Raw genomic sequence first — 26,721 nt, 5'->3', positions numbered from 1 at the left:
GCTTACAATTTTTACTTGATGCATTATTTTAATGCAGCTTTGAGTTCCTGATCCAAGCTTGAAAAGTTTTAATCGGTTTGAAAATCGCGACAGAAACTAACGTACTATCTAGTCACCACACCATAATGGTAAAATGAAAGCATGCTTAGTGTTGCCCTAGGAAAAAGAGTTCTGCTGTGTGCCACCCCAGGCGTATTTAGCATTTGTACGCCAAGATATCACTGCCATCTATATCCCATTTTGATCGTAAATTTATTCAGGCATGCCAAAATTTTCATTGGCCACATGTTGGGCCAATGAACTGTCAGAGAGGCGTGTCAGAAATGCAATCGCAGTTATTTTTTTTAGCAAAGACCTCTGGATTTTAACGGTTATTTTGTAGCTGTTCCGATATGCACTTGTTCTTTTTAAAAATGAAACCTGTTATATAAATAACAGGTATCTCAAATATGGCATAATGAAACAAACAAAAACTTGTGTAAGCTTTAGCTAGTCACAAATGGCTGGAAATTTCTGGCAGAGTTCACATTTGTAAGTTCTATTTATTATTATTCTATGATTAAGCAGCCACTTAAACATTTAAATTTTACTAAACTTTTAACCTTTAATTGTTTTATTACTTTTAAATTTAATATATTTTGTGTTGAATCCTATATTTATTTAGTTTTTCATTTGTTTGATTCTTGAATTTTCAATTTATTAGTCATTACAAGCAAAGTTGTTTTATTAAGCAATCCCAATGTAATTAATTGAGGGTTATTTTAAAAATTTCTATTAGAATGGAGACGCAAATTTATAAATTTGTAAAAATTATAACGATCTTTTTTTTTTTAGAGAGTAGAATTGGATGTCCCTTTGATTGGGCACTGAATATAAGAGCTTTTATTCTAACAAAAATCTTGTATTTTTTCTATCTCTATTTCTTACTTTTAAAAAATTTTACTTTTAAGTCATTTTCCCTCTTTTCTGCAAAAAACATGAGAAATTGCAAAAATAAGAGGTCACCCAATTATAATATTGGACAGATCACGACATCTCTAGTTACTTTAAATATTTAACCAGAGAAACTTCTATTAATCGATAAAGTAAATAAAAATGTATATATATATTAAATTTATGTTTATTTTCTTTTATATTTATCATTCCAAACTGCAAGCTACAAAATCTTTAAATGAGTTAAGTTATTTATGGGCAATTCCGTTGTTACAGATTTAATTTCTTGCATTGTAGACTTGCAGGGGATATTTTTGTATCATGATCTGTTGCGCCAACTACATTCATCAAGGTGCTAAATAGATTTTGAACTTAAAAAATTAAAAAAAAACATGTAGATATTTGCACGGGGATGGTTATGAGTTATATCCTTCGAGTTGGTCCCTTTTTGTGTTTTTGTTTTTAATTTTCTCGCAGGCCTCTGCATGGAAGTTGCAAAGAGTTTGTGATTATTCTTCCACAGATCATGGTACGGAAATCTCTCCTACCAGTTTTCTGGGTGTCATTTATATTTACTCCAATATTTTCTAACATTTATGAGACCAATCTATAAGAGCTGAAGTTAGGTACATAAGGCTTCAGCAGATGCTAGGTACGTAAATATATAGACTGTAAAAGATCGACATCTGTAAGAAAATAGACTGTCTCTATAACAGAGAAATCCGATCCTACGATACTCCGAACAATGTGGCGTCTTTCACATTTTCCACACTGCGTAGTTTTTGCAAACGTCTGACTATTACATTTATTTGTATGTAAGCATTCTCTTTTCTATGAGGTGTTGAACATATACCATACTTTATGCTTATTACTATTTATTATATATGTTTATTTTATTGTTTAACTCATGCTTTATTACTATTTATATATTTTAAAATAAAATTGGCATTATTATCATAATTGAAGAATTTTATCCTATTGCTTTTCAGTCAACAATGGCTGCTAGATCGGCAAGATTTGCTACGAGAGCGCCACCATGATCTTCAAATTTTTCCTGAAGAAGAATATCAAAAATTAATGATTTTCTTTGCTAATTGTAAGTGTTTAAAATATGAGTTATATTTTTTCATTTATATGGAGAAAATTATTATTTTATTTATTGTAGTTTGAGTTAGGATTAATTCAGTGCGGGTCCGAGGAGTAAGCCGGGTAAGCGACTGTTTAGGGCGCCGAGTAGATGGGGTACCAAAGTGTGATAAGGCTAGATTAAAAGTAAAAGCTTTTTATGATCTTATTTTTTCCCTTTCTAAAAGCTTTTTTTTTTCTCATTTGCTTGTTAAAAATAACAGTTAAAATACACTTATATTCCAGAAATGAAATGTTGAAATATATATAATATTTTGGCAACCAAAAAACCCTACAAAAAGTGTACCATTCCTTGTTTTATCTCTTTTTCATTTGTGCTAATGATATCCGGCCCTGTGATAATTTACGATCTGCAAATACTGATTTTTTAAAAAAAAATCGAGAAAATCCTTTGGTGAGGGAGGAAATCGACGTGACTTTAGTAATTTTCAGTCTCACTGTATTCTAAGAAATATTTGTTTTGTGATAAGAGGTGCCTTTTCTTTAAAGATGTCTTGAATTTCCTACAGCACTGTGCTTTTTACGAAAGCATACATCCGAAATTTTTATTAATTTCTCAAATTTTAAAAGTATATCAGCAATTGCAGATTAAAATTGTTCTTAGATTCATCTTTAAAGTTAACACTGAATTTTGCCTGATAACGCAAGACCACATTATGCTAAACAATCTGTGAAAACAATGATGAATTGGTGTTGGAGTTCTCCAATCACCCACCATATTTGCCTGACATTGCACCATCAGATCATTATAATTCTGATCGATACGATATTTTCTGCGTGACCAAGTTTGAAAATGTGGATTATTTTCAAAAGGCTTTTGCTCACGAAACAATTGGTTTTTAAGATTTTAGCATTAAAATTTTCTATGCTAAATGTCAAAAGGTTTCTGATGACTTGGATAATGCAAAATTAAAGCCTGTTAACTCTTTCTTGAATTAAATGTCAAAAACGACACTATGTTTCGGTCTGATTGATATTTTGCACGCTGTTTTGTTTTACTATTTTCTTAGTAAAAAAATTATAAAAATTTTGCAAAGTGAAACACCTAACTTCTTGATTAAAAGTTCCATTCACCTCAAAAAATTAAAAATTGGAAATAACAGTTGACTTGTTTCGAACGCTCTTATAACGCTCTAAATATTCGCCCAGAAAATAAGAGCCTATTTTTGAGCGTTTGAAACATGTCGATTGTTATTTTTAATTTTTTGAAGCAACTAAAGTTTGTAATTAAGTTATATTTTACCTCTTCACTTTTTGGGGATATTTTATTTAACTAACTAAATAAATTAGTAATGAAATTAATTTCTCCCAATTTCTATGAAGTTTGATGGAGATTTTGCCGGCAAAAAGGGTTTTTTGCCAGGACAGTGGCAAAAACCTGGTAAAAACCGGCAAAAACCAAATTATCTAAATTGCTGATTAAATATTATTACAAAATACTTGAAACAAATTTAAATCAATCATAAGGAATAATAATTTTGATACATTACATGAAAAAAATATTTTTAACATATTAATAATTAATGTAAAGGCAATAATTTTTAAAACATTGAAAGTTTTTGACCTCTTTTTATTTTAGAATCCTTAAATAAATGTTTTTTTACAAATAAATAATATTATTTGTATAATATTATTATTATTATATTATAAAAAATTATTATTTGTACAGTAATTAACTACGCATCTTGATAGATATTTTATGCTTTAAATTATAGTTATATTAATTTAAAATAAGTTCATTTCACTGGAAAAAAGAGAATAATCGCAAATTTTCCAATCAATAATGTTTTAAACTACTAACATGATATATTATTACATTTAATTATGGAATAATAATTTTGTTAATTTTTTTGTAATTATTTATATTTATAGTATATATTTCAATTTTAGGAATAATTTTGTACCAAAATTGTGTTTTTGTCCTCTCATCTTGGAAAATATAGGTTTTTGCCACTTTTTGCCAATTTGCTTGGCAAAAACCTGTTTTTGCCAGGACGGTTTTTACCGGTATTTACCATGGTTTTTTCCACCTGCGGCAAAATCTTGCCAACCCTGGTTTGTTGGAAGAGTATAACACATAGTTCTTATAAATAACTTTATATACATAGTACTTTAAATTTGCATAATGAAATGAAGCTCAAATAATGTCCTGACCAATATTCAAACATTTGAAGCAAATATATGTAAATTATATTAACGATGGTGGGAAGTAAAAATATATTTTTTGAATTACTCACACACCAAGATATTGTTTAAAAAGCTTTTTTCTGCAATATGTTTTAGCAGTATGCTTCAATCATTTCTAGAAGGATTACAATACATTATTTATTTTTAAGCAAAGGTTATTGAATTTACTTTTGAAAACTTTAGTTCTATTTGCTGTAAATTATTTTTCTACAAAAATGTTTCTAAAAAAATTAAGTTATATAAAGTATCTTTCAAAATATGCCTTTTATTTTAGTCATTCAAGCAATTGGAGAACAACTAAAAGTTAAGCAACAAGTTATTGCAACTGCTACTGTCTATTTTAAGAGATTTTATGTCAGGTAAAAAAATAAAATGTTTATTTGCATGTATGTGTACAGTGTGAACAAAAGGACTACCATGAATAACTTTGGATCTAATGATTAGATCTTCACGTTCTAGGACTCAATCTTAATGGTTTGAGGGAGTGACCTCAAATGTGTTAATTAGTGCCGACGAAATTTTTAGCTGAGAAATCAGACATAAAAACGTACTTTCTGTTTTTTTGCAACCCCTTTAGATTTTTGACCCCCAAAATATAAGGGGTAGTCGCAATCTGGAAAATATGGTCTTAATAGTTTTTACAGCAAAGAGCACCGAAGTTTGAACCTCTTAATGCTAATTTTACTTTTTGCATATTTCGTTATATTTTGAAAACTTTTTAAGCAAATCAAAAACATTTTGCACACTATTATAAAATTTATTTATCCATAGATAATTTCATGCAAAAAATAACTTTTATGTATTATTTTTTATTGTTATATTTAATAATGGTTGAAAAAATTTTGAATTGCGAGGTATAAAATTTTTTTGCTTCATTTTAAAGATGGTAATTTTTCATGGCAAAATTTGCGCAAAATTGGTTAATAGTTCCTGAGAAATTGAATTTCGAAAAAGTCGGATATTTAAATCACTTTTCTGTATAATTATACCCCTGACTCAAAATAGTCCTGGGAAAATGTTTTTTTTTACAGTTATTTGTAATTTCCCAGACCATAATAAAAATTAGCAAAAAAAATTCTGCATTCATTCTAGTAATCTGCATCTCAAAAATATCTTTCATTAGAAATTTTTGAATTTTTATTCGGAAGCTAAAAGTTTAAAGTGTGTACTGTGTGATGTTTGAGAATTTTCTTGATTCCTGTATCAAAAAACTCTTTTTGATTTTTTTGGAAGGAAAAAAATATTGTGAAAAAGGAACAGTTTTAAGAGAATCAATTTTTGCCTCAAAATCACTATTCATTGTTTAAGATAAATCAACAATTTCATTACTTACAGATAGACAACCTGTCATCAAATGTGATGTAATCATTATTGCCTATTTTTTTCTGTCTCTGACAAGTAAATACTGTTGTCATTTAAAAAGCATTTTAATATTTTTCTAACACAAACTAGCAATATTTTTGGTTGTTGTAATAATTTGTTAAATAGGATTTTACTATTCATTAAATAGAGGATTTTGCCTTTATTCTATTTGAAGAAAAATTTGTTAAGTCATAAAATTTGTTTCTTGGGCTAAATCTTGTCCCTATTGTTATAGTAGGTGTAAATACTTAAGTTAGAGGGCTTTTTGAAATTAAAACCTACTGTAAGACGTATGATTACATCAGAGTTCTCCCTAGGAATAAAAAAAGGCAGGGCGCTTTCTCCCTGAAAAGGGTGCTTTGAGTTTTGAAAGCGCACTCACGTAACATTGTAAATATTTATCCAAATGTGTTATATTATGTAATATATGACTTTTAATTTTTAAATTACCTTCTCATACTATTTTATGAGTGTATTTCAAAATGTTCTCTCTCTTTATCAAAAAATGAGGGAAATTTGTAGTTTATAAAAACAATTAAAGGCATGCTAAAAAGCTATCTCTGTTCATTTTTTTTTCTTTCAAAAAAATAAACTAACAAAAAAAAATTTATTAATTGATAAATTTGAAGCTTTTGTCTATAATTTAAACTAAAAATTATGAGAAAATGCATATTTAGAGGTGCATTTTTTTAAAGGGTATTTATTTGAAAAATAGTTTTAAAATCAATTGAAAAGTTTATAAATATCCTCTCCTCCCATAAAAAGATGCTTATAAAAATGTAAACAGTTGAGAATAATCCTTTCAAACTAAACATTTGTAATGGTAATCAGAATTACACCTAAACAGATAATTTATCCAATGTGTTATTATTTAATCAGTGAATCAATTTTTTTTTCAATTGGAGTATGAATAAAAAGTCAGTGTTTTTAAGAGATGTTAGCTTACTTTTTACAAAAAGGGAAAAGAGGGTACATTTATCGGGATCAAAGGATAAGCAAGGCAGGCTGCCCTTCAAAAAATGCTTAGAGAGAACACTGATTATGTTATACTTAAATTACTATATTTCTCAGGGTGCATAGCGCTTGTAAAAAGTACTTAAAGGTGCTTTTTGGAAGATTTCATTTTTAAAAGCTTTTAAAGGTGCTTTTTTCAGCTGGCGTTTTTAAAAAGTGCTTTTTTTTCACAATTTTTTTTTTCCTTCCGTGATATCTGTCGGATCCCCTGCATTTCACGAAAAATGGGGTGTTTGCTACGTAATCATTCACACTGACTTCATGTCGTACCCACGTTATGACTTGCGCACACTCGAAACTGAAACCCGAGTGCTCCAATTCGGATAGAGTCACATCCTTATTAAATGTTTTTCTTTTTAATTTATAATTTTATTCTTGTTTATTTTACTTCTAACACTTTTTTGATGTAGGGGGTAAGGGTACTTTTGTTCTGAGTTCAGAGTCAAGTTGAATTCACTCGGTGATGTGGGAAAGTACTGATTGTTTCGGTTTACGTCCGTTTCTTTTTGAGTTTTTTTTTTTTTAATGCTAAAACTATTCATAAAAAGTTTTTGTTTTTCATTAATATCATTGATTCAATATAAATTTTTTGAGTGCTTGAAAATTTTTTAAAAAGTGCTTATTTTTGATTCAAAGATTTGGCTACGCACCCTGTTTCTGTTATCATATACTAAAATATATATTTTTATGTTTTTAGAAATAGCTTGAAGTGTATTGATCCATTGCTCATGGCTCCTACTTGTATATTTTTAGCTTCTAAAGTAGAAGTAAGTATGCATAATTTTAATATATTGAAATGCTTTATTATTCATTATGTTATGAAAACTAGTTCAGTTTCATTAAAAAAAAATGCTTATATTACCTTATGTTTGTTTTAATTTAGGAATATGGTGTTATTTCAAATAGTCGTCTGATTTCTACTTGCCAAACTCTCGGTGAGATACATAAGTTTCAATCCCGTCTTTGTCATGCTATTGTAAAAGTTTCTTTTTCTGTGATTGTTGTTATATTAATATTTTTTCATTTTTTTTAGTAAAGAACAAATTTGCCTATGCTTATCCCCAAGAGTTTCCTTATAGAATGACTCATGTTTTAGAGTGTGAATTTTATTTACTTGAAATGATGGTGAGTATAAATTTTATGCCAATTTAACTATCACTTTTTTGCATTCTTTCTTTCGGCCAGTATAATTGGTGTACTAGAATAACAGATGTTAGCATGTTATTGGGACACAAGACTTCAAAATCTTAAAATTTTTGAAAATGAAATTTTTTTGTTGTTAGAAATATGAAGAAAATCAATTTTAATCATGTGGTGTCTGAATTTTTTTGATACGATAATTTCTCAACAATTTTAAAGCTATTTTGCTAAAAAGAGGGCGTGGTCCTTTTGAAGTTTTGAAAGCTATCAAGTTTGTTTACGTTGCTGCTATCAAGTACATTTTAAATTTTTTTTCTGTTTAATTTAAATATTTCTATCAAAAATATTTCAATTTGTATATTGTAACAATGTTTGACCCTGGACATGATTGTCTTGCTGCTTATCTGAACCACGTTGTTATTTTTAATGAGGCTGCCTGTCACCTGTGTGACAAGAGTGAGCCCATTGAGAAACATCACCTTCATGCCTGTGCACTGATACTTCCAGATATTGAGAAGCTAGAAGATTTTTAGGGCAATAGCCTTCTATCTCTTGGAACTTTTTGTTTTTCTCTCCTCTGTTTTTGTCCTGTATTTGTTTTTACCCTGTATTTGTCCTGTACTTTGCTCATATGCCCCAGCCATTGGAAATAAAGAAAAAAAATTTTTTTTTTTGACAGCATCATATTAACTTTAAGCTTATTTTAGTTTACATTTTCGCATTTGATTATGTTTATTTTTTTTGCGATGTTTGCTATCCTTTTCGAACTTGTATAAAATATTTTTTTTCTTTTCTTTTTTTTCTCTTCAGTTTCATTGTACAGTGACCTCTCACCTATGCATCACCTCTTTTATGCACCTTTTTCATTTATATGACGATTTTTATAGGTCCCAGTACATTAGATAGGAAAATAATGATAAACATCCTTCGTTTATGTGTCGCTCTAAAAATAAATTTTTCAATTTTGCGCCGAAATTTTAGGCTAACATTTTAATTTTTTAATCCCTTAAATATTTTTTCTTTTTTAAACAAATATGTTTTAAATTAAAAATGAAGCAAATAAGCTATCCTTGTTAAAGATAAAAAGAAATATATGTTGTTAGATCCTATTGAATTTGCTTCCCCCTGTGACCTTTTAATTTTTGCTGTTTCTGGAAAGACATTCTTTCTAGAATTTTGAATAGGGTTAAAAAGTTTTCATTGAATTATGGATTAAATTAATTCGTGATGGCATAAATCAATGTCTTGCCCCTCTAAAAAGAAACTTTGCTATTGAAAAAGCAAGGATGAGATAAAATTAGTCTTCTAATGTTTCTACTTCAATTGTTACCACTGACATCAATGCTCTAAATAAGTCTAGAACTCAGAAAAAACTCAAACCATTTTTTGATGTAATGCCAAATATTGATGCATTTTCATTCAGAATAAAGAAAAGTTTAATTAAATTTATCTTTATTCTTACTTTTAAATTATAAATTTCCATTGGCTGTTTATAAAGTAATTTACTATTCAATAAACATATTCCAATTATACCCATTTTAAAGTTTATTTAAATACAAATAAGCTTTTAAAACTATTTAAATCTGTAGTTCAGGTTCTATGAATCATGAAGGAGGACTTGTTCTGTCAAGAATAATTCAGAATAAATTATTTTTTTTTTGTTTCCTCATCTAAATAATTTATTCGTCATTTAAAATTTAACTGAGAAATCAGGTCTTAGTCTATAAATTCTTGAAGATGATGAGTTTGAATAAAAATTATGATTTTAGGGATTCATTGATTAGTTTGTTATAATTATTTAACAATTGTAATCATTTTAAATTAAAAATATTAAATACTTTAATTATAAAATTAATTTTAAATCAAAGTTTGAAAATTGGAAAGTGTAAAATTTTTTTAAAATTTAAATAAAAGTAATTCCAAATTGTTTTTCCTTCAAAAATTCTGTTTTGCCATCTTTGAAAAATGTCATTGCCATCTTTTTCATGTGATGTGATAAATCTCTGGTTATTAAATTTTAATCTTAATTTTGGAATTTTATTTCAAAAATTAAAGTTTTTTTTTCTCATGTAAGTGTTAATGAAGATGGATTAAGTGTTAATCAAGAAGTGTTAATCACAATGGATTTAGCTTGCAAATTATGGTTATTAAACATTTATTTCTAACTGTACTAATATTTAATAAAATTTTTCTTAAAAACCTTTTGAAATTTCAGTTGCTTTGTGTTTGAAATTTTTTTTTTCAAATGAATTTTAAATATAGTAAATTACGAACTATAAATTTTTGGAAATTGAAAAATGTGTATGATGTTACATTTTAATGAAGTTATGTGAGTGAAACAGTACTAGTAAATTAAAAACTTAAAATTCATATTAAATGCTATAAATTTTTTTTTAATATGATTATTTTGTTGTATAATTTGTTTTTTCTTCCTAAGCATTGTAACTAATATTTTCATCAATACTTTATTAAATAAAATCAAGAAGTGTTGTCTTTTTTGAAAATAATTTATTTATGCTTTTCATGGGAAAATAAATTAAATAAATAAATAATTAATTTATTTTAACTGTTTTCCAAGAATCTATATTTTTCAGCTCTGGAATGACATCACCCCATAACCATTTATAAATACTATTTTTGGGATTAGTGGCTTTTAAAAAAAATAAATAAATAAACGAAATCTAAATCTAAAATGGTATGAGACCAAAAAATAGATCATTTTTTAATTTATTATTTCATTTAATATTTTTTATTTTTTTTATCAAGCATTTTATGTTTATTGAAGCTGTAATTTTCACATATTGTTAAAAAATTATTTTGTAAATTTTTTGCATTTTTTAATTGGGAGTAAAATTAATACTTCAGTATGAAATTTTATTAGGACTGCTGTCTAGTGTTATACCATCCATACAGGCCTCTAGTGTATTATGTAAAAGATATCAAAAAGGAAGAAGCTCTTTTACCCATGGCATGGTAAGAATATGACCATTATTCTTTCTTTTCTATCCTATTTAATCTTTTTAACTCTAAGAAATTTAACACCAAAAACAAACACATTTTTTACGGCAATAATATCACATGGTTTAATTTTGTTTTATATTAAGTTATTTTTTATAAATAAAAAATTTTTTATGTATAAAAAAAAGCTTATACTATGTATCTCAAACTTTACTATTTTTATTTATGTATATTTATTATATGTGCATTTTGTTTGGTAACTTGTACAAACCTAAAATTTTATTTTTATTTATGTTTTGATGTAATTTGGCTGGTTTTGGTTCTTGTTCCATGAAACTCTGCTGTTAATTAAATGAAAACTAGACATTTGTTTGAAATTTAGAACAATTTAAGGAGGTATATATTGAAACACTCATAAGAGAGGTAAATATTGTAACACTTATACGAGACTGGAATATTGTATAAACATACTCGTCAAGTTTATAGTATGACATTTGCATGCAAATTACAGAAATAACGAATTAAATGTTTTAGTTGCAAGTTGAAAAGCTGTTGCAGCAGTAGCATATAATTCATTCAGAAAATGGAAGATCTTTCCTTATATGAATGAAAAAGATTTTTAAACATTCAAAATGTAGAATTTTTAATCTAACAAGTCATTGTATATAATAATAATCAAAATAGTATTTTAGTATGAATAGTAAATAGTTTTTTATGTATAAAAAAAAGCGTATACTATGTATCTCAAACTTTACTATTTTTAATTATGTATATTTATTATATGTGCATTTTGTTTGGTAACTTGTACAAACCTAAAATTTTATTTTTATTTATGTTTTGATGTAATTTGGCTGGTTTTGGTTCTTGTTCCATGAAACTCTGCTGTTAATTAAATTTTAAATCACTTTAATATTTTTATAAATGACTACATTAATATTTAGTTTAATCTAACAATAAGGTGATAGAATTTTTGTATTCAGTTAGAAAATATAGTTAAATAGTTTTTTTAAACAATGAACTTTTAAATAAATTGTTACAGTTATGTATAAAAATGAAAACTAGACATTTGTTTGAAATTTAGAACAATTTAAAGAGGTATATATTGAAACACTCATAAGAGAGGTAAATATTGTAACACTTATAAGAGACTAGAATATTGTATATACATACTCGTCAAGTTTATAGTATGACATTTGCATGCAAATTACAGAAATAACGAATTAAATGTTTTAGTTGCAAGTTGAAAAGCTGTTGCAGCAGTAGCATATAATTCATTCAGAAAATGGAAGACCTTTCCTTATATGAATGAAAAAGATTTTTAAACATTCAAAATGTAGAATTTTTAATCTAACAAGTCATTGTATATAATAATAATCAAAATAGTTTGTTCATTACAGATATGATAGGTTTCTAAGATTCTTTTTTGTTTAAATTCTAGGAAAGTGATAAACGACAGCTTACGAACTGATGTTTGTCTTCTTTATCCTCCTCATCAAATTGCATTAGGTATATATAAAAGTTACATGAAGTATAAGACTATTTTTATGTAATCAATATAGTTTAGTTGTTTTTTTCTTGCACTTTTTTCAACTTTATACTTACAGACTTTAAAAAAATTGTTTTTAACTAATTACAATTTTGAATTTCATAAAATAATTTTATTTTATTTTTTTTTCTCAATGTTTTTAGTAGCATATAAATTGAAAATCTTGAACAGTATTTACTTTTCTATTTTGAAATTTATTAATTTCTTTAGTATTTGTATATATCTTTATTTTATATATTTGTTATATCTTTCTTTAGTATTTTAGCATTGTGTTTAAATTTATAGAATACTTTTTTGACTGTTCAGAGTTCTAAGTTAGGTAATACATTCTTTCAAGACCTATAGGGCCACTTTTATGAGTAGTAATGATGTGTCAAGAATAATAGTTCAATTATTTCTAAATAGTTTGCAAAAGAAAAACTGAAATATATTTTACATTTAAAAAAAAAATCTAAATTTTTTAACCGTCTAAATGTATTTACCATCGATAATATATTACCATGCAAGCTTTGTTTACCATATTTTAAAGTGAGATTTCTCTTTTATGTATGGTAAAAACTAAATTCCTGATTTTTTAAAATAATTCATTATATCCCTGTACATTTCATTCATTCATGATCTCTTTATTTATTTATTTTTTGTAACATCAATGCAATATGGAGACAAATCCTGATTTTTCCACCCAATTATAAACTTATTTTGATTTGAAAGGCAAAGTCTTGAATTAACTTTCGCTCTGATTACTAATCTTCTTATAATATAATTGAATTAGTCTTATTGTTAAATAGAATGTAGCTTATAGAATATTGATTAATGTTCACTGAATATTACTACAGAGAATTATCTAAAATGCAGTGGAAATATAGCATCTCAATTGCAACAGGTTTCATAATTTGCTGAATTCATCCAGTGGTTGAATTTTTTGTTGTTGCTTGAAACTTTGATCTTAGAGTTAAATAAAATGACTACTATTTTTGATACTTGAAACTGTGGAGTCAGAAATGACTATTATTTTTGTTTACTTTATAGCTTGTTTACATATGGCCTGTGTTATTCTTGGAAAGGATTGTAAGCAATGGTTTGCTGAACTGAATGTAGACATGGAAAAGGTATTGAATGTATATATATATATATATATATATATTTGATTATTGAGTACTATGGTACCATGGTTTGGTAATAGAGCTTAGCAAATAATGTTATGAGTTTTTTTTATACCTCAGTCATTCCTTGACCCTTTTAATATGCAGTATAAAAATTTCCTATAAAAATAGATGCAGTTAGCATTTTAAAATTATTTTTCTTACTTACTATTAATTAACTTAGAAATAAGACATATATAAAATCTTTACAATTAAAATAAAAATATAAATGTGTGTTTGCACAATGAAAATATAAATGTGTGTTTGTACAATGAAAGTATAAATGTGTGTTTTATATTTTCATTTTTATTTTAATTGTAAAGATTTTATATATGTCTTATTTCTATTTTATGTAAAACAAATTTGGTTTCAGCTGCCTTGTGCGCTTTTCCAATTTGTTTCAATGTGTTTATTTACCTCTTATGTATCGAAATTGACTTCGTAAATTGAATTGATTTTATGATTAGATATTAGTTAACTTACTAAGTTACAAATTTAGTTTTTTATTTATCAAACAAGCAATCAAAAAAAAAAAATTTTTTTTTTTTCATAAAATAAATTTATTTAAAATTGCAGTTATTTTAGTATTATTTTATGTTTGAGCAAATGTTGTGTGGACACCAAATTTTATTACAGCCCAACCTTGATCCATTGTTCCTGCATTTAATTTTTTTATCATATCTATCATACTTTTTTAATGGTCCCTCTAAATATTAATAATAACAATTTGGATCGTTTTTGAAACTAGCAGATTTCCTTGTCTGTTGTTCAAAAATTATACCACTATATATTAAAAGACAATCTGTATTTAAAAAAAAAACAGTTACTTCAGATGCTAATGATGAAAATGTGGATTTGTTACAGGTTGTGTAAAAAGTCTAAAATAACAGGTTTTATGATGATTTTGTATCAGTTGAAGAAAATGTTGAAACTTGTGTTCTTGTTGGTTCAAGAAATGGTTGTAAAAGCTGAAGAAGTGCAAAGTGATATCCACGAAGACTGAATTTAACGCAATCAATTAGAGCAAATATTAACAGAAGGCTTTAAAACAATGAGGGATTTCTTGCATTGACAGGAACTTAAAAAAAAAAAAAAAAAAAAAAATTAAAAGCAATCAGTATCTAAGTTCCAAGCTTTTTAAATAACTTAATATACTTATTAATATTTCTTTTGCATTGTAAATATTTTTGCAGAAACTGCATAATTCTTTTAATTAAAATGTTTATATATATTGTAAGTTTACTACTTAAAAATTGTTATTTTAAGTTGACTTGTATTTGTCGTTTTTCTGTATCTATCAATGGATGGTTCCTAGAGAAACAATCGATCAAGGTTCTACCGTATTTTAAAAAGTGTACAAATATTAAGAAAATTCAATATTTGTAGTTTATAAATTTGTATTTTTTCTTCGTTTCTTAAAAATTTACAAAATATATTATTAATCATCATCATCTTCAACAATTATCAATTCACTTCTGCGTAAAAGGTTTCTCCAAACTTTTTAGAAAAATTTAATCAGTTGCTGAATTAATTTTATGAGATTATCTTGTTTGTGGTCATTTCTTAATCATATGAGACCATGAGAATAATTGTTGAAAAGGTTTTAAATCTAACAATCATCTGCTTTTTGAACTATTTGGTGAACCCACTGCTATTTTAAGTGTCTTTTTCTTTCATATTTAAGTTTTTTGTTTGCTGTCTATATTTATATTAATAATCTAAGTGTTCATTTATTAATTTTATGTTTTTTAATATTAAATATATTATGTTCCACGCATATATATGTAGCTTGTATATACAAATTGCAATCAAACTTTAAAAATTGTGCAATGAGTACCTCTGACTTTATAAATATGTAATAATTTATTTTTATATTATAAAAAAGCTAAATAATGAAGCATTTTTTACATTTAATTCCCATTTATTTCCCATTTTGCATAATGGATAAGAATAAATTTTATTTTATACAATTTGATTTCGTTTCAGATTCTTGAAATTACGAGACAGATTCTTTCTCTTTATGATATGTGGAAGCAGTTTGATGAAAAGAAGGAAGTACCTGCTCTTCTTACTAAAATTCCCAAACCAAAGATACAGCCTACCAATGTTACCAGGTATTAATGTTTTTTGAAATGCCAAATGTGTTGAAAATCTATAGAAATAATTTTTCTTTCGTTGGATTTATGTTTAGTGGTAGTATATATTTTAGTGTTTGTATGACAGTGCTTTTCTGATGAAACTTCATTATAGGTTTTTTTTTCCGATGAATTATTTAAACATTAATTTTAAAAATATTCAGTATTTTTAAAAACATGTTTTTTAATTATGAAACTATTTTAAGTTTGTTAGCTACATGAGAATTGACTTTTATTCTATCTTTTTTTTTATATCCTGTATACAAGTTACGGTAGAACTAGTACGAGGAATTTATTGAAACTACTGAATTATTTTAATTTTAAAATAAATATTTGATAACTTTTTGCTTAAAACAGTAATAAAAAATAGTTTATAATTTAATCGTTAGTATATTCCTTTTATTAGTTTACAATAGTGCAGCAAAAGTACAAAAATGCTTAACAGTTGTTATTAAAATGATTTTCTTCAAAATTAAAGGTGCAAAAATGAAACTTGGAGTTTCTTTACTGAACAGCTTACTATGAGTGTTCTATTGGGCGACAAAGTAAAATTGCAACAGTGGAATAAGGAATAGAACTAATAGACGTTTCCAGGGTGGCCACCCACCTGGAAAACCTTGAAAACCTGGAATTATCAGGGAATTTTTTTATACTGGAAGAAACCTGGAAATATCAGGGAAATTTGGATAAAAACCTGGAAAAATCAGGGAATTTTAAAGAAAAGATGGAAATTTTTTCTTTGATAATTTTTTTAATTTCACTAATTTAAATTATTTACTAATTTTCTTAATTTAAATTATTTCATCCATTATATCCACTTTTTTTAACGGAAATGTATCGCCAAACAGTTGAAATATCATCAATTTAGCTATACTTTGCTTGCATCAAAATTTGCTCCATTACAGCTGTTAAACTAGAATGCCACATAAAATTCTCCTACTGTTGCTAAACGAATGCAGAAACCTTTGACCGCTATGGGACTGTGCAATTTAGGAAAGATTCTGGTGTAGGTGGAAAAAGATTTAGGATATTAGCTTCTATTTTTAAATACTGTCTTTGGGCTGAATCCATTTATGGCTCAAGTTTGTTCCGATGCTTTGGTGGTAATTTTTTTTTCTATTTTGACAAAATGTTTTTGTATTTTTAACTTTATAAAATTCTCCAAAAATTAGTTGGTTATAATTTGATAATAGATTTTATATTGCACTCTTTTTCTGAAATTTTTTCTCCTCCCATTCAAGGAAATCTGTGAATTATTTTTTTTCAGCAAGCCAACCAATCACACATTTTTTTACCATCGCTGACAGCAATGTTTGTCGATAAATCGTTACAATTGTTGCATTAATGCTAATTTTTTCTATTTCATTTTAACCTTTTATAACATATTTTTAAAGAATGGTTTTTTTAAGAACCAACTATATATTAATATTTAATTTTACTCTTTTGTTGGTCAATATATGATTTTTGATTCAAAATTTTGTACCAAAACATTTGAAAAATAAATAAAAAATCTTGCCAAATTGTCAAAATAACATTTTGAATAAAATATTTTATAATATAGACACTTTTCTTGTACACATCCTACACTTAATAAGAAAAAAGAAACAAGAACCTGGAAATTTTAAGATTTTTATCTGGAAAACCTGGAAAAATCAGGGAAATTTGAAATCTGATTTGAGTGGCCACCCTGGTTTCTGTCGTGATAAAAGAAGTACTCTGGTAGTACAGTGGGTAAAGGCATCACTAACTCTGCTAGAGATAGTGAATTTGACCTTTGCAGCTGACTAAACAACTAGTTTGTATACAGCAGCAAAGTGCACGCTAATCTGTTGTGTTGGTTGTGGTGTGGAAGTTTGGAAAGAGGAGTAGCAGCTTAGGTGGAGGCCATGTTGTCTGATTGGGATAAAAATTTTGTGGCGTTCCTTCCATGATTGTTAAAAGATAAGAGCCCTTAAAATGGGATTAGGTGTTAGGCCATGGTTGAGTGGTGTGTGTTGTTAAAAAGAAATGATTGCTGAAATGAGGATCATACTAAAGAGCCTAGACTTTATCTATACTATATCCATTTTCACAAACATTATTTTAGCATTATTCTGACATTAGCGACCATTTCTATTCATTGTTACCAGCATGAACAGCCAATTCAGATTGGATTTGCAGCTATTAAAGTACAATTCGGTCGTGTTATGATTTTGAACCCAATTCATAAAAAACGGAACTCTTGGATCAATCATCGGGACAAACTGGAGACTTTTTAATGATGCATTTAATGGAGAGGAAAACCACAAAAACCTACCATGCTTTGTCTGATGACAAGGGAAGAAAATCCACTATCCTTCACTAGGATTTGATGGGATGTGAGCATAATATTTGCCAAGCTATCATGGTCTGAGCAAGTTGAACTTAATAAGTACCTTAATAGTTTTTTTTGTTCAAGGTGGTGAAGCATTATAAATGAGTTTTAATGAAAGAGGATGTTCATAGCAGTTGTGCTACTCTCAAATAAAGAAAGCTATTGAACTAGTGACATTTGAAGCTAAAAGTAAACAAAATGCTCCCAGTTCTACTCACTAGGAGAGAAATTTATTTTTTAAATTTTAATTGGGAAAAGAAATCACAATATAAATGTTGATTCAGTTTGTTAAGTTTTTAGCAATAAAAATATAGATAACATACCCTTTATCCCTGTGGTAAAGATAAAAAAAAATCATAAAAAAGTTGTATCTAAAAAATGAGAAGTTTATTTACTGTATACCTATTACCAATATATGAAAGAAATTCTTTTTGAAGAAAATTGTTGAATTGATAGGTTTCTAAAATTTATCAAATTATTTCCTTTCTCTGATTAATCATAATAATCTTCTAATCCAGAGTTTTTATATATATATATATATATATATATATAATAAATAAATAAATACAAGAAAACACTAAGAAAGTAAAGAAAAACAATAAGTAACAATTGTAATAAATAAGTAACAATAAGTAACAACACTTATATATATATATATATATATATATATATATATATATATATATATATATATATATATATATATATATATATATATATATATATATATATATATATATTTCTTTAGAATTAGAGCTAGTTCTATTAAATTATCTATATATTTTAGAACTAGTTCTATATAATTATGTTAAATTTTTAATATTATTGAATGGGAAGCACTGTTATACAACATGCCATAGTTCTTGCACTCCTATATTCATGAGTGATATGTTAGTTTGTTATGTAAAATGTTATCTTATTCATTTTAAACTTGTGTATTCACTGAAATCTTTATATTTTCACATTTCTTTTCTCCACCACTTTGTATTATATATATATGAATCAAAATTGAAATTTATACTTTGCGTAAATAAGTAAAAACTAGAAATAGACAGTAAATCCACATAGTTAAATTTAACAAATGTTCTTTTTTTGCAATGTATGTTTCTTTCGAAATTGTATCTTAACATTCCTTTTACTCATTTTCTTTATACATTTGATTCTTTTATGATTTTTTTTATTCATTGAGGAACTTTTTTGAAAGCGCTAAAAGGGAGTTTTATCTTAATTACAGTCATATAAAACTCTAGTCAACTTTATTTTTTATTTTGTGCGATTTTAGTTTGTGAGCCATTTTATTAAGTAAACAGCACTTTGCAATAGGAAAAAAAAATGATTTGGACAGTTATAATACTTACATTATAAAAATAACAATAGCTAAAACTTTCATTTGTGTTAAATCACTACATATAAAAGAACTGTCAGTTCAGATAAAAAAAAAAGGTCATCCGAGTGAAATTTTTAGCTAAAGGCCATGGTTTAACATAGACTGTTATGTCAGATATGAGAATGAATTATTTAATTCAAATCTTCAATCTGCTCACCATATTCATAGTTTTTTTAAGATGTGGGCTACAAATTTAAGCTTAAAGCTTTGCAGGATGTCAAATATAATACTTTACTATGATACATTTACTATGACTCATAAGGCATTCCTGCTCTTGAATTTTGAAACTGATTCTAAATTTTCAATTTGTTTTATGTTTAGAATCAATTGTCATATTGTGCGATTTCTTTCTTTAAATACACTTACAATGTCTCTAAAGCTCTTATTTTCATAAAATGTTTTAAATTAATTACTAGGTATTTCTTATCTTTCTCCATAATAAGCTGAGCGTATCTGAAGTAAATGTTTCATTACATTTTATTTTGATAAATATGTTAATTAAAAAAAAATTATAATGAAAAGTTTGTTACCCCTTCAATTATATGACAGTGTAAATATTTAACTGCTCATTCATTGAGGTAGCAAATACATTATGTAAAAAGTTGTGGCAACAACTATTTCACAATATTAAATTTATTAATTACACAGGGATTTCCAATCATTTATCAGCTCTTACCTATTTTGGAAATTTAAAACAAATTTAGCACACTTGTACTAATAAGCATAAGAGACAAAATAAAACTATATTTATAACTAATATATTTATTGAAAATATTCATTGTTGATAAAAATTATTTTTAAGTTTATGTCAAAACCTGAAGTGAAATAGGTATGACAGGAAATTTTTATGGCTACTTTTAATTGTTACAAACTGTTATATAATGTTGAGTAATACTTTATATCCTCTGCAGTAAAGGAAGTTCCATATTGTGATACTTATTTTTTTAAAAGAATAACCTTTATTTATAGCCCTTAAAAATAAGGAATGTAAATGAGATAGAAACATTGCTGCTTCTTCATATTTTTTTCATAGGCACAAAATTTATCGGAAAAGATATTATTTTATCTTTATTATCAATATGTTTAATTGAACTGAATCTATCCTTAATTTTGGTTGCTTTCTTGTACCAAACTTGCCAAAGGAGCTCAACAGTTAAATAGTAAACTTATTTCTTTTAGCTGAAAATTGAAAATAAGGTTTAAAATTCGAAATATTTTGTTTTCTTCAAATTTTTAAAAAGTAGGAATAGCATAATGATCAGAGAAAATAGATGAGCTGATTAATTTTTAAAATTAAGTTTCTTAGATGAATTCAAGTTTCAGAACTTACAGAATAATTTTTATTCTTTTTTTGTCAACAATGATGAAAACTTCTGTAAAAAAAATTCTTGTATACTGTTATTTAATAGGGTATTTTTAATAACTTGAATCTCTTAATGAGTTTAACTATAGTAAGATTACATGCATAGTATACAGAAAAAAATTTAGAAATAAACAAGTTTTTTTAAAAAATGATTATGTTCAAGACAGCTTGGAATTTAAATTTTAGGATTTCAATGATTTATTATAGGCATAAAGTGTGTTAAATTTGTTCTAGTTAAATCTTTTTTTCTTCCACATATTCCTTTACTGCAAAGCAATGGGAAACATTTTAGTTTTCTCATTGCAACTTTTTTTTACGGATAATACTATAATATAATTTTATTTTTCTTCCTATCAAAAAGGAAAAAATATCATGCCTGTTTTGAAAATACGTTAAACAGTCAAAATAATGCCTTTAAAGTGGATGTTTATCATAAATTTATGAATTTTTCTCCCAGAAAGTACTTTTTCTTGATATCATAAATCTGTGCATAATAAGAAATTTTATTTGTTACAATAAGTAAAATTTTTTTTTGTCAGGATAAGACCAATTTTTTTAAAAAACCGTATTAAGATAATTGGGTTTTGAAGCACCAGGAAACATACTAATTAAATTTCTGCAGAACTTGCTAAGCATTTTATATGATATGTTATCAGGAATCAATACTTTTAGGGATATAATAATTTAAAAATGGAGCAAATTGTTTGATCTTAACTTTCACATCATTATGTCTCCACACTGATTTCTGGAATGGCATTTTTCTTCATTGAGGTTAATTGAAAACACTTGTTATGTGATATTTCCATAACATTAATATGTTGATTTTTCTCATTGCTTTAAAAATGCTAATTGGCATAGGGAAAGCTTTGACCTATAACTAAAACCTTAAATACATTAAAAAAATTCTAATTTCTGTTTCTCGTTGCTTTTTAAAATCTTGTGGGTTCTACTGATAGATTGGGAATCTCTTACACCTTATAAAAAATTTACATCCTTTTGTAAGTTAAGAGCTTATAAATAACTATGTAAAATTATTTTATGAAAATTGAGAAAGGCTAAAAGAATTTAATAAAACAGGCACGTTATATTTTTATATTGTATGCTAATAAATTTCATTCACACTAAAATGTTTTTCAATTCTCCTTTCTCAATTTTACAACTGAAATATTCTTCTAAATGCAATAGTTTGGCAATGTTTTCATTTGTTTAAACTTTAAAAGTCTATTTTTGTACTCTAGGTATATACCTAATAATGTTGGCTATATAGCTTCTATAAATGATCTAGACCATATAAGAGGTGTGATGTATAGTAATTCATCACACCGTAGATAATATAGAAAGTCGTGTGTTCCTGATTCATGCAGAGAGAATTCATCTGCATCAACACAGCCTTAACATGGTGCTTGTTTGTAGTCATTTTCTTTCCAAATGTTCTGTGATACATGATTCAACAATCTGTGCCATATTTGTGAACAATAAAGTATTATTTACGCACTTGGTGTCATGATCTTTGTGTACAACAGGCACAGTTCTTTAACTCTGCAATGTAAATTTTCCCCATGTCTTTTAAACAAGCACAATGATGCTGGTTTTTGCAGAATGCAAGTATGATTTCATCTACGTTTGGTAGTTGTAGATTTAGTAAATTGGCAATGGTTGTTATGCATAACAGATAAAAGAAATCTATGAAGTATTTTTCAATCAATTCTCTCATGTGTTTGCTGAATGTGGCTTATGAATAGAGCAATTCATGCTAAGCTGCTAGTTTCACTTGATTTATATAAATGAGGTTTTATAACTCCACTAGTATAACAATGAAAAATAATAATTGCGTGCTATCAAGTTTGAGGATTCCATAATACAAAAAATTGAATAAATAAAGCATGTTTTAAAAATTTTTTATCTTTATGAACAATAAATTTTGTAAAAATATACATTTAATTTAAAGTAAAAAAAAAAAAAAACGGTGTGAAAGTTCTGCCACTTTTTGAAAGTTTATGTTAGTTATTTAGTACTCTTAGTTAGAAATGTATTAAAAACAAATGCACAGTTTTTTCGTCCTCCGCGAGTTTAAAACATTTAACTGCATAATTTGTTAAAAGCGAATCATTTAGTTCTGGTTTTAATAGTTCTGTTTAGTTTAGTTCTAATGGAAAACTCGATAATATACAATTGAAGTTATTTCTTCCTTATGAGAAAAAAAACAAACACTTTAAAGCTAAAAAATTTTTTTCCTTGCACTTATCAATGCAATCAACACTTACTGCTAAAGATGTAAAGCATCAAACAAAATACATATTTAAAAATAAGCCTCTATTTTAAAACTAAACTAGAAATCTTTCAGAATGTTTTTCTCCCACAAGATACTGAGCATAGATTTGTTATGAACTATTGCAATAAGAATTAAGTTATTAAGAATAATTTGAAAAAACTATAAGGAATTAAATAGACACTTTTAATGTTTGTTCCATAGATTGAAGTAAAAGCAGATGTTATGGCAAAGTTAATTATTAAAAATGTGCATCTTTTTCAAATAAAATCTACATATCTTATCTTATTTTCTTATACTCAGTCCAAATTAGGTCACTACAATATTATTAAATAATTATTATAATAATCATAAGCTTTGTTAATGTATTAAAATTAAAGGAAATGTTGATTGTATAAACTTAGGAATTAAAAACTATACACTATTTGTAAAAAGGTCATCCTTTACTATGAAGCGACTTCAAAACCACAGAGCAGTTAGCCAAAAACATCACAAGTTTATATTTAATAAGAGCTCTAGCAGTGACATAGATAACTTATAAAACCTTTTGACATTAGTTATTTTAAAAATATTCTATAACACTGAAGCTACCTTTTTTCTCTCAAATTTGTTGAAAGCTTACTTATTCTGTTAGAATTCTCTGCCACATCATAGTCTGATGCACTACATGTCCAAATAGAAGTTTCCCAACGAAATTTATGCTAAGTTGTCAAAAAAATTTATTTCAGCTTTCTTAGATAAAATGGTGCATTGTCTAAATCATGCTTTCTTTAGCACATTTTTAGATGCTTTGACAAAGTCAACTTAGAAATGAAAATATTTTCTTAACAGCTTTTTGTTCATACTAGCATAATATTTATTACTTCATTTTCATTATAAAATATTCTGCACTTGGCTGATTTGCAAGATTTTCCAGATATAAAATATTTTGCCCTTATTTGTTACCGTTTTTAGCTTTTTGTCTTGGTATTCCTTATCCCTCTCTAGAACATCACATTTTCTATGAATATAAATGCTGACTAAATCTATTTAAAACGAAAGATTTGAATTTTCAATCTGAAATTTTTATTTTTATTTGAATCAATAATATTAAGGACTGCAAAATTTGATGAAAATTATGTATATGGTTTTGGCATTTAGCCTTACATGCAGGATTCTTTGTTTCAAACTTTTCTGTAAAAAAAATTAAAAATTTAATTTTACATTAAAATTTTTATGGTTATGAAATCAGAATCGTACGCTTATTTATTATTTTCAGCAGATACAGCAATAAATCTTGGATTTAAAGTCTTTGGGTTTGGGTGAACTCTAACTTTAAAAAGTGAGCCAGAATTTATCTCTGCTATATGTACAGACCTTTTATTTATTAATCAGCAGTATTCTCTGCTTTTATTATTCTGTAGAATTAAAAGAAAATAATTCGCTTAAATGGGTTTATGACAAAACTAAAAATTATATGATTAAAATAACATTTGAAGGTAAACTTATGGATCAATTCTATCTTACTTTTAAACACGGTATATTTAGCATCCATTAAGTTATTTGATGATTTTAATAAAAAGTTCAACAAATTTGGTTAGAATTAAACAGGGATTTTTAATGCATAACTAACAAGAGAGAAACTCATACCTCTACTTTTCTATAGGCCGACTTCACAAGGACCTGGTGGAACATCTAATGATCCCAATAATCCTGTAACTTGCCAACCATCTGCTGTGCGTGGATAAATTATCACCTTCAATGGAATTCAATGTTCCAAGCTCTGTATATATGTATATATAATTTTAATAGGCATGGGATAAAGAGAAATGTGCAAAGTTATGTTTAAATCAAAGTTTAAGTCAGTGTTCTCCTAGAGGAATAGTTTTTAATTTAATTCAAGACTGTCATGTGGCCATATAAAGAATATCTACACTATTAAATCTCGCATATCTTTTTGATTGTAATCACCCTGGCGAATTAATTTTTTTTTCAATCAACCTTTTAAATTATAGCTATCCCCCACCCCCAAATAAATATTTTAAGTGATTGTTTCCTTTTTTCGTCAGCAAAATGTTTAGACTAAATTCGAAATAAATTTTTAAAGCCGAAGTTCTAACTGCATGTTTGTTAATCATTTGAAAAAATAAAAATTGTTAGTTAGTCATTAGATTTTATGCTGGTTAGTAAGTTGCTGCTTCACTTTATATTGTAGTCTTTATTACTAGGTTTCATTTTGTCTTCATTAATTTCAATTCATTCTCTTTATGCTTAATAAGAACACAACCTTGTCAGTCTATTATAGCTCTTTCTTTTATTGCTCCACCTAAGCCATCTTAAAAGACTTTTTTTAAATAGGTTATTAGCTACCTAATAAGATTTTATGCTGGTTAGTAAGTTGTCACTTCACTTTATGTTGTAGTCATTATAACTAAGTTTCATTTTGTCTTCATTAATTTCACTTCATTTTCTTTATGCTTAATAAGAACACAAATTTGTCGTCTATTGTAGCTTAGCTCTTTCTTTTATTGCTCCACCTAAGCCATCTTAAAAGACTTTTAAATAGGTTATTAGCTACCTAATAAAATTTTATATTGGTTCGTAAGTTGTTACATCACTTTATTTTTCAGTCATTATAACTAAGTTTCATTTTGACTTCATTCTCTTTATGCTTAATAAGAACACAAACATGTCAGTCTATTACAGCTTTTTCTTTCATTGCTCCACCTAAGCCACTTTTAAAGACTTTTATTTAAATAGGTTATTAGCTACCAAGTAGATTTTAAACAACCTCAATTTCAGCTACCATTGAGTGTGCTTGTCAAAGTGGAATCTGATGTTGAGTGCCAATACAACTTAAGACATAAATAAATCACTTAATTTTGGAAAGGAAATTGTGGTTGTAGCTTTATATGTTTGTAGAATTGAATTGAATATAGAGTTTAACACAAGGTCCAAAAAGGACATAATGCAGCACCAAACAAACGGTTTTTAAAATCATTTGATTGCAGATGTATCATGCAAAATTTTGACAGTCTTAATTGGTTTGTAGGCTACAATCTACTATGCACCTTATTTGGTCACTTGCAATTCCAAAGAGAAAGCGTTGGTTAATACTCAGTGACAACATAGATTCTAAAATATTGTTTTTGTGTACAACGAGTGGCAAATTTAATTAAAATTGCTAACATAAAATATTTATTGACGCTTTTTTTTAAATCATCGTTTTATTTTATGAAAGTTATATGGACAGCAATAAAAAGATGATCCGCTAGGGTTTAAATTAATACAGAGGGCTGATTAATTTATAATTACAAAATAAATACTAAACATACAGTATAAACTGTATATTTCATAACTTAATATGTAAGTGGACAAAGTACTGTTAGATTTGGTATAGTAAATTCATTCGGTCTAACTGCTTAATATACACACAAGTAAATTTTTTTCTATCATACTTAAAACACTAATTGGATTTAATTGTTAATTCAAATAAGGTTAAAATAATTAATAAAATTTTTTATTAGTCACTAGTTTAATAACAAACTTTGAACTACATCATGACACACATGAAGTGCCCCCTCCCCCTCTGGGAAAACACTGCTTTTGTTTTATTCTTGGTGAATTGCTCATTTTATTGTGATATTGCTGCTTTTATATGACTCAAAGGTGTAAAACTTAAACCTAAAAATATAATTGTGCTTGTTTTTAAAATTAAAATGAATGTGCAATAATTTAAAATAAAATGTTAGTATTGCATTTGTGTTATTTTTGCAATTAACTTTTAATAATTTTTACAATTCATTT

At 26.6% G+C, this 26,721-nt stretch overlaps 1 protein-coding gene across 2 annotated transcripts; it reads left to right on the top strand.

The window, feature by feature from the left end:
- Positions 1 to 315: 315 nt before the first annotated feature.
- On the top strand, positions 316 to 26,673 carry CycC (cyclin C). 2 transcript variants are annotated; one of them, XM_016062638.4, is made up of 11 exons: positions 316 to 531; positions 1,923 to 2,029; positions 4,541 to 4,625; positions 7,340 to 7,409; positions 7,526 to 7,577; positions 7,676 to 7,767; positions 10,664 to 10,755; positions 12,179 to 12,246; positions 13,316 to 13,395; positions 15,415 to 15,542; positions 21,905 to 22,160. In XM_016062638.4, exons 1-11 carry the CDS (start codon positions 500 to 502, stop codon positions 21,996 to 21,998), a joined length of 900 nt encoding a protein of 299 aa, XP_015918124.1. In that variant the 5' UTR covers positions 316 to 499; the 3' UTR covers positions 21,999 to 22,160. The 2 variants fall into 2 exon arrangements, with proteins under 2 accessions (XP_015918124.1, XP_015918125.1); XM_016062639.4 differs by lacking the exon at positions 21,905 to 22,160 and adding an exon at positions 24,581 to 26,673 and having other exon boundaries at positions 372 to 531.
- The last annotated feature ends 48 nt before the right edge of the window (positions 26,674 to 26,721 follow it).

This window comes from Parasteatoda tepidariorum, chromosome 8 (genome assembly GCF_982258835.1).
Source record: "Parasteatoda tepidariorum strain Cologne lab strain chromosome 8, Ptep-v5.0, whole genome shotgun sequence".
Taxonomy (NCBI): domain Eukaryota; kingdom Metazoa; phylum Arthropoda; class Arachnida; order Araneae; family Theridiidae; genus Parasteatoda; species Parasteatoda tepidariorum.
This window is presented reverse-complemented; position numbering and strand designations above follow the sequence as displayed.

Coding starts and splice junctions, on each gene's coding strand:
- CycC (XM_016062638.4), top strand. CDS start 500: ATGGCTGGAAATTTCTGGCAGAGTTCACATTT. Junction 4,626..7,339: donor TTTAAGAGATTTTATGTCAG/GTAAAAAAATAA, acceptor TTATGTTTTTAG/AAATAGCTTGAAGTGTATTG. Junction 10,756..12,178: donor GCTCTTTTACCCATGGCATG/GTAAGAATATGA, acceptor TTTAAATTCTAG/GAAAGTGATAAACGACAGCT.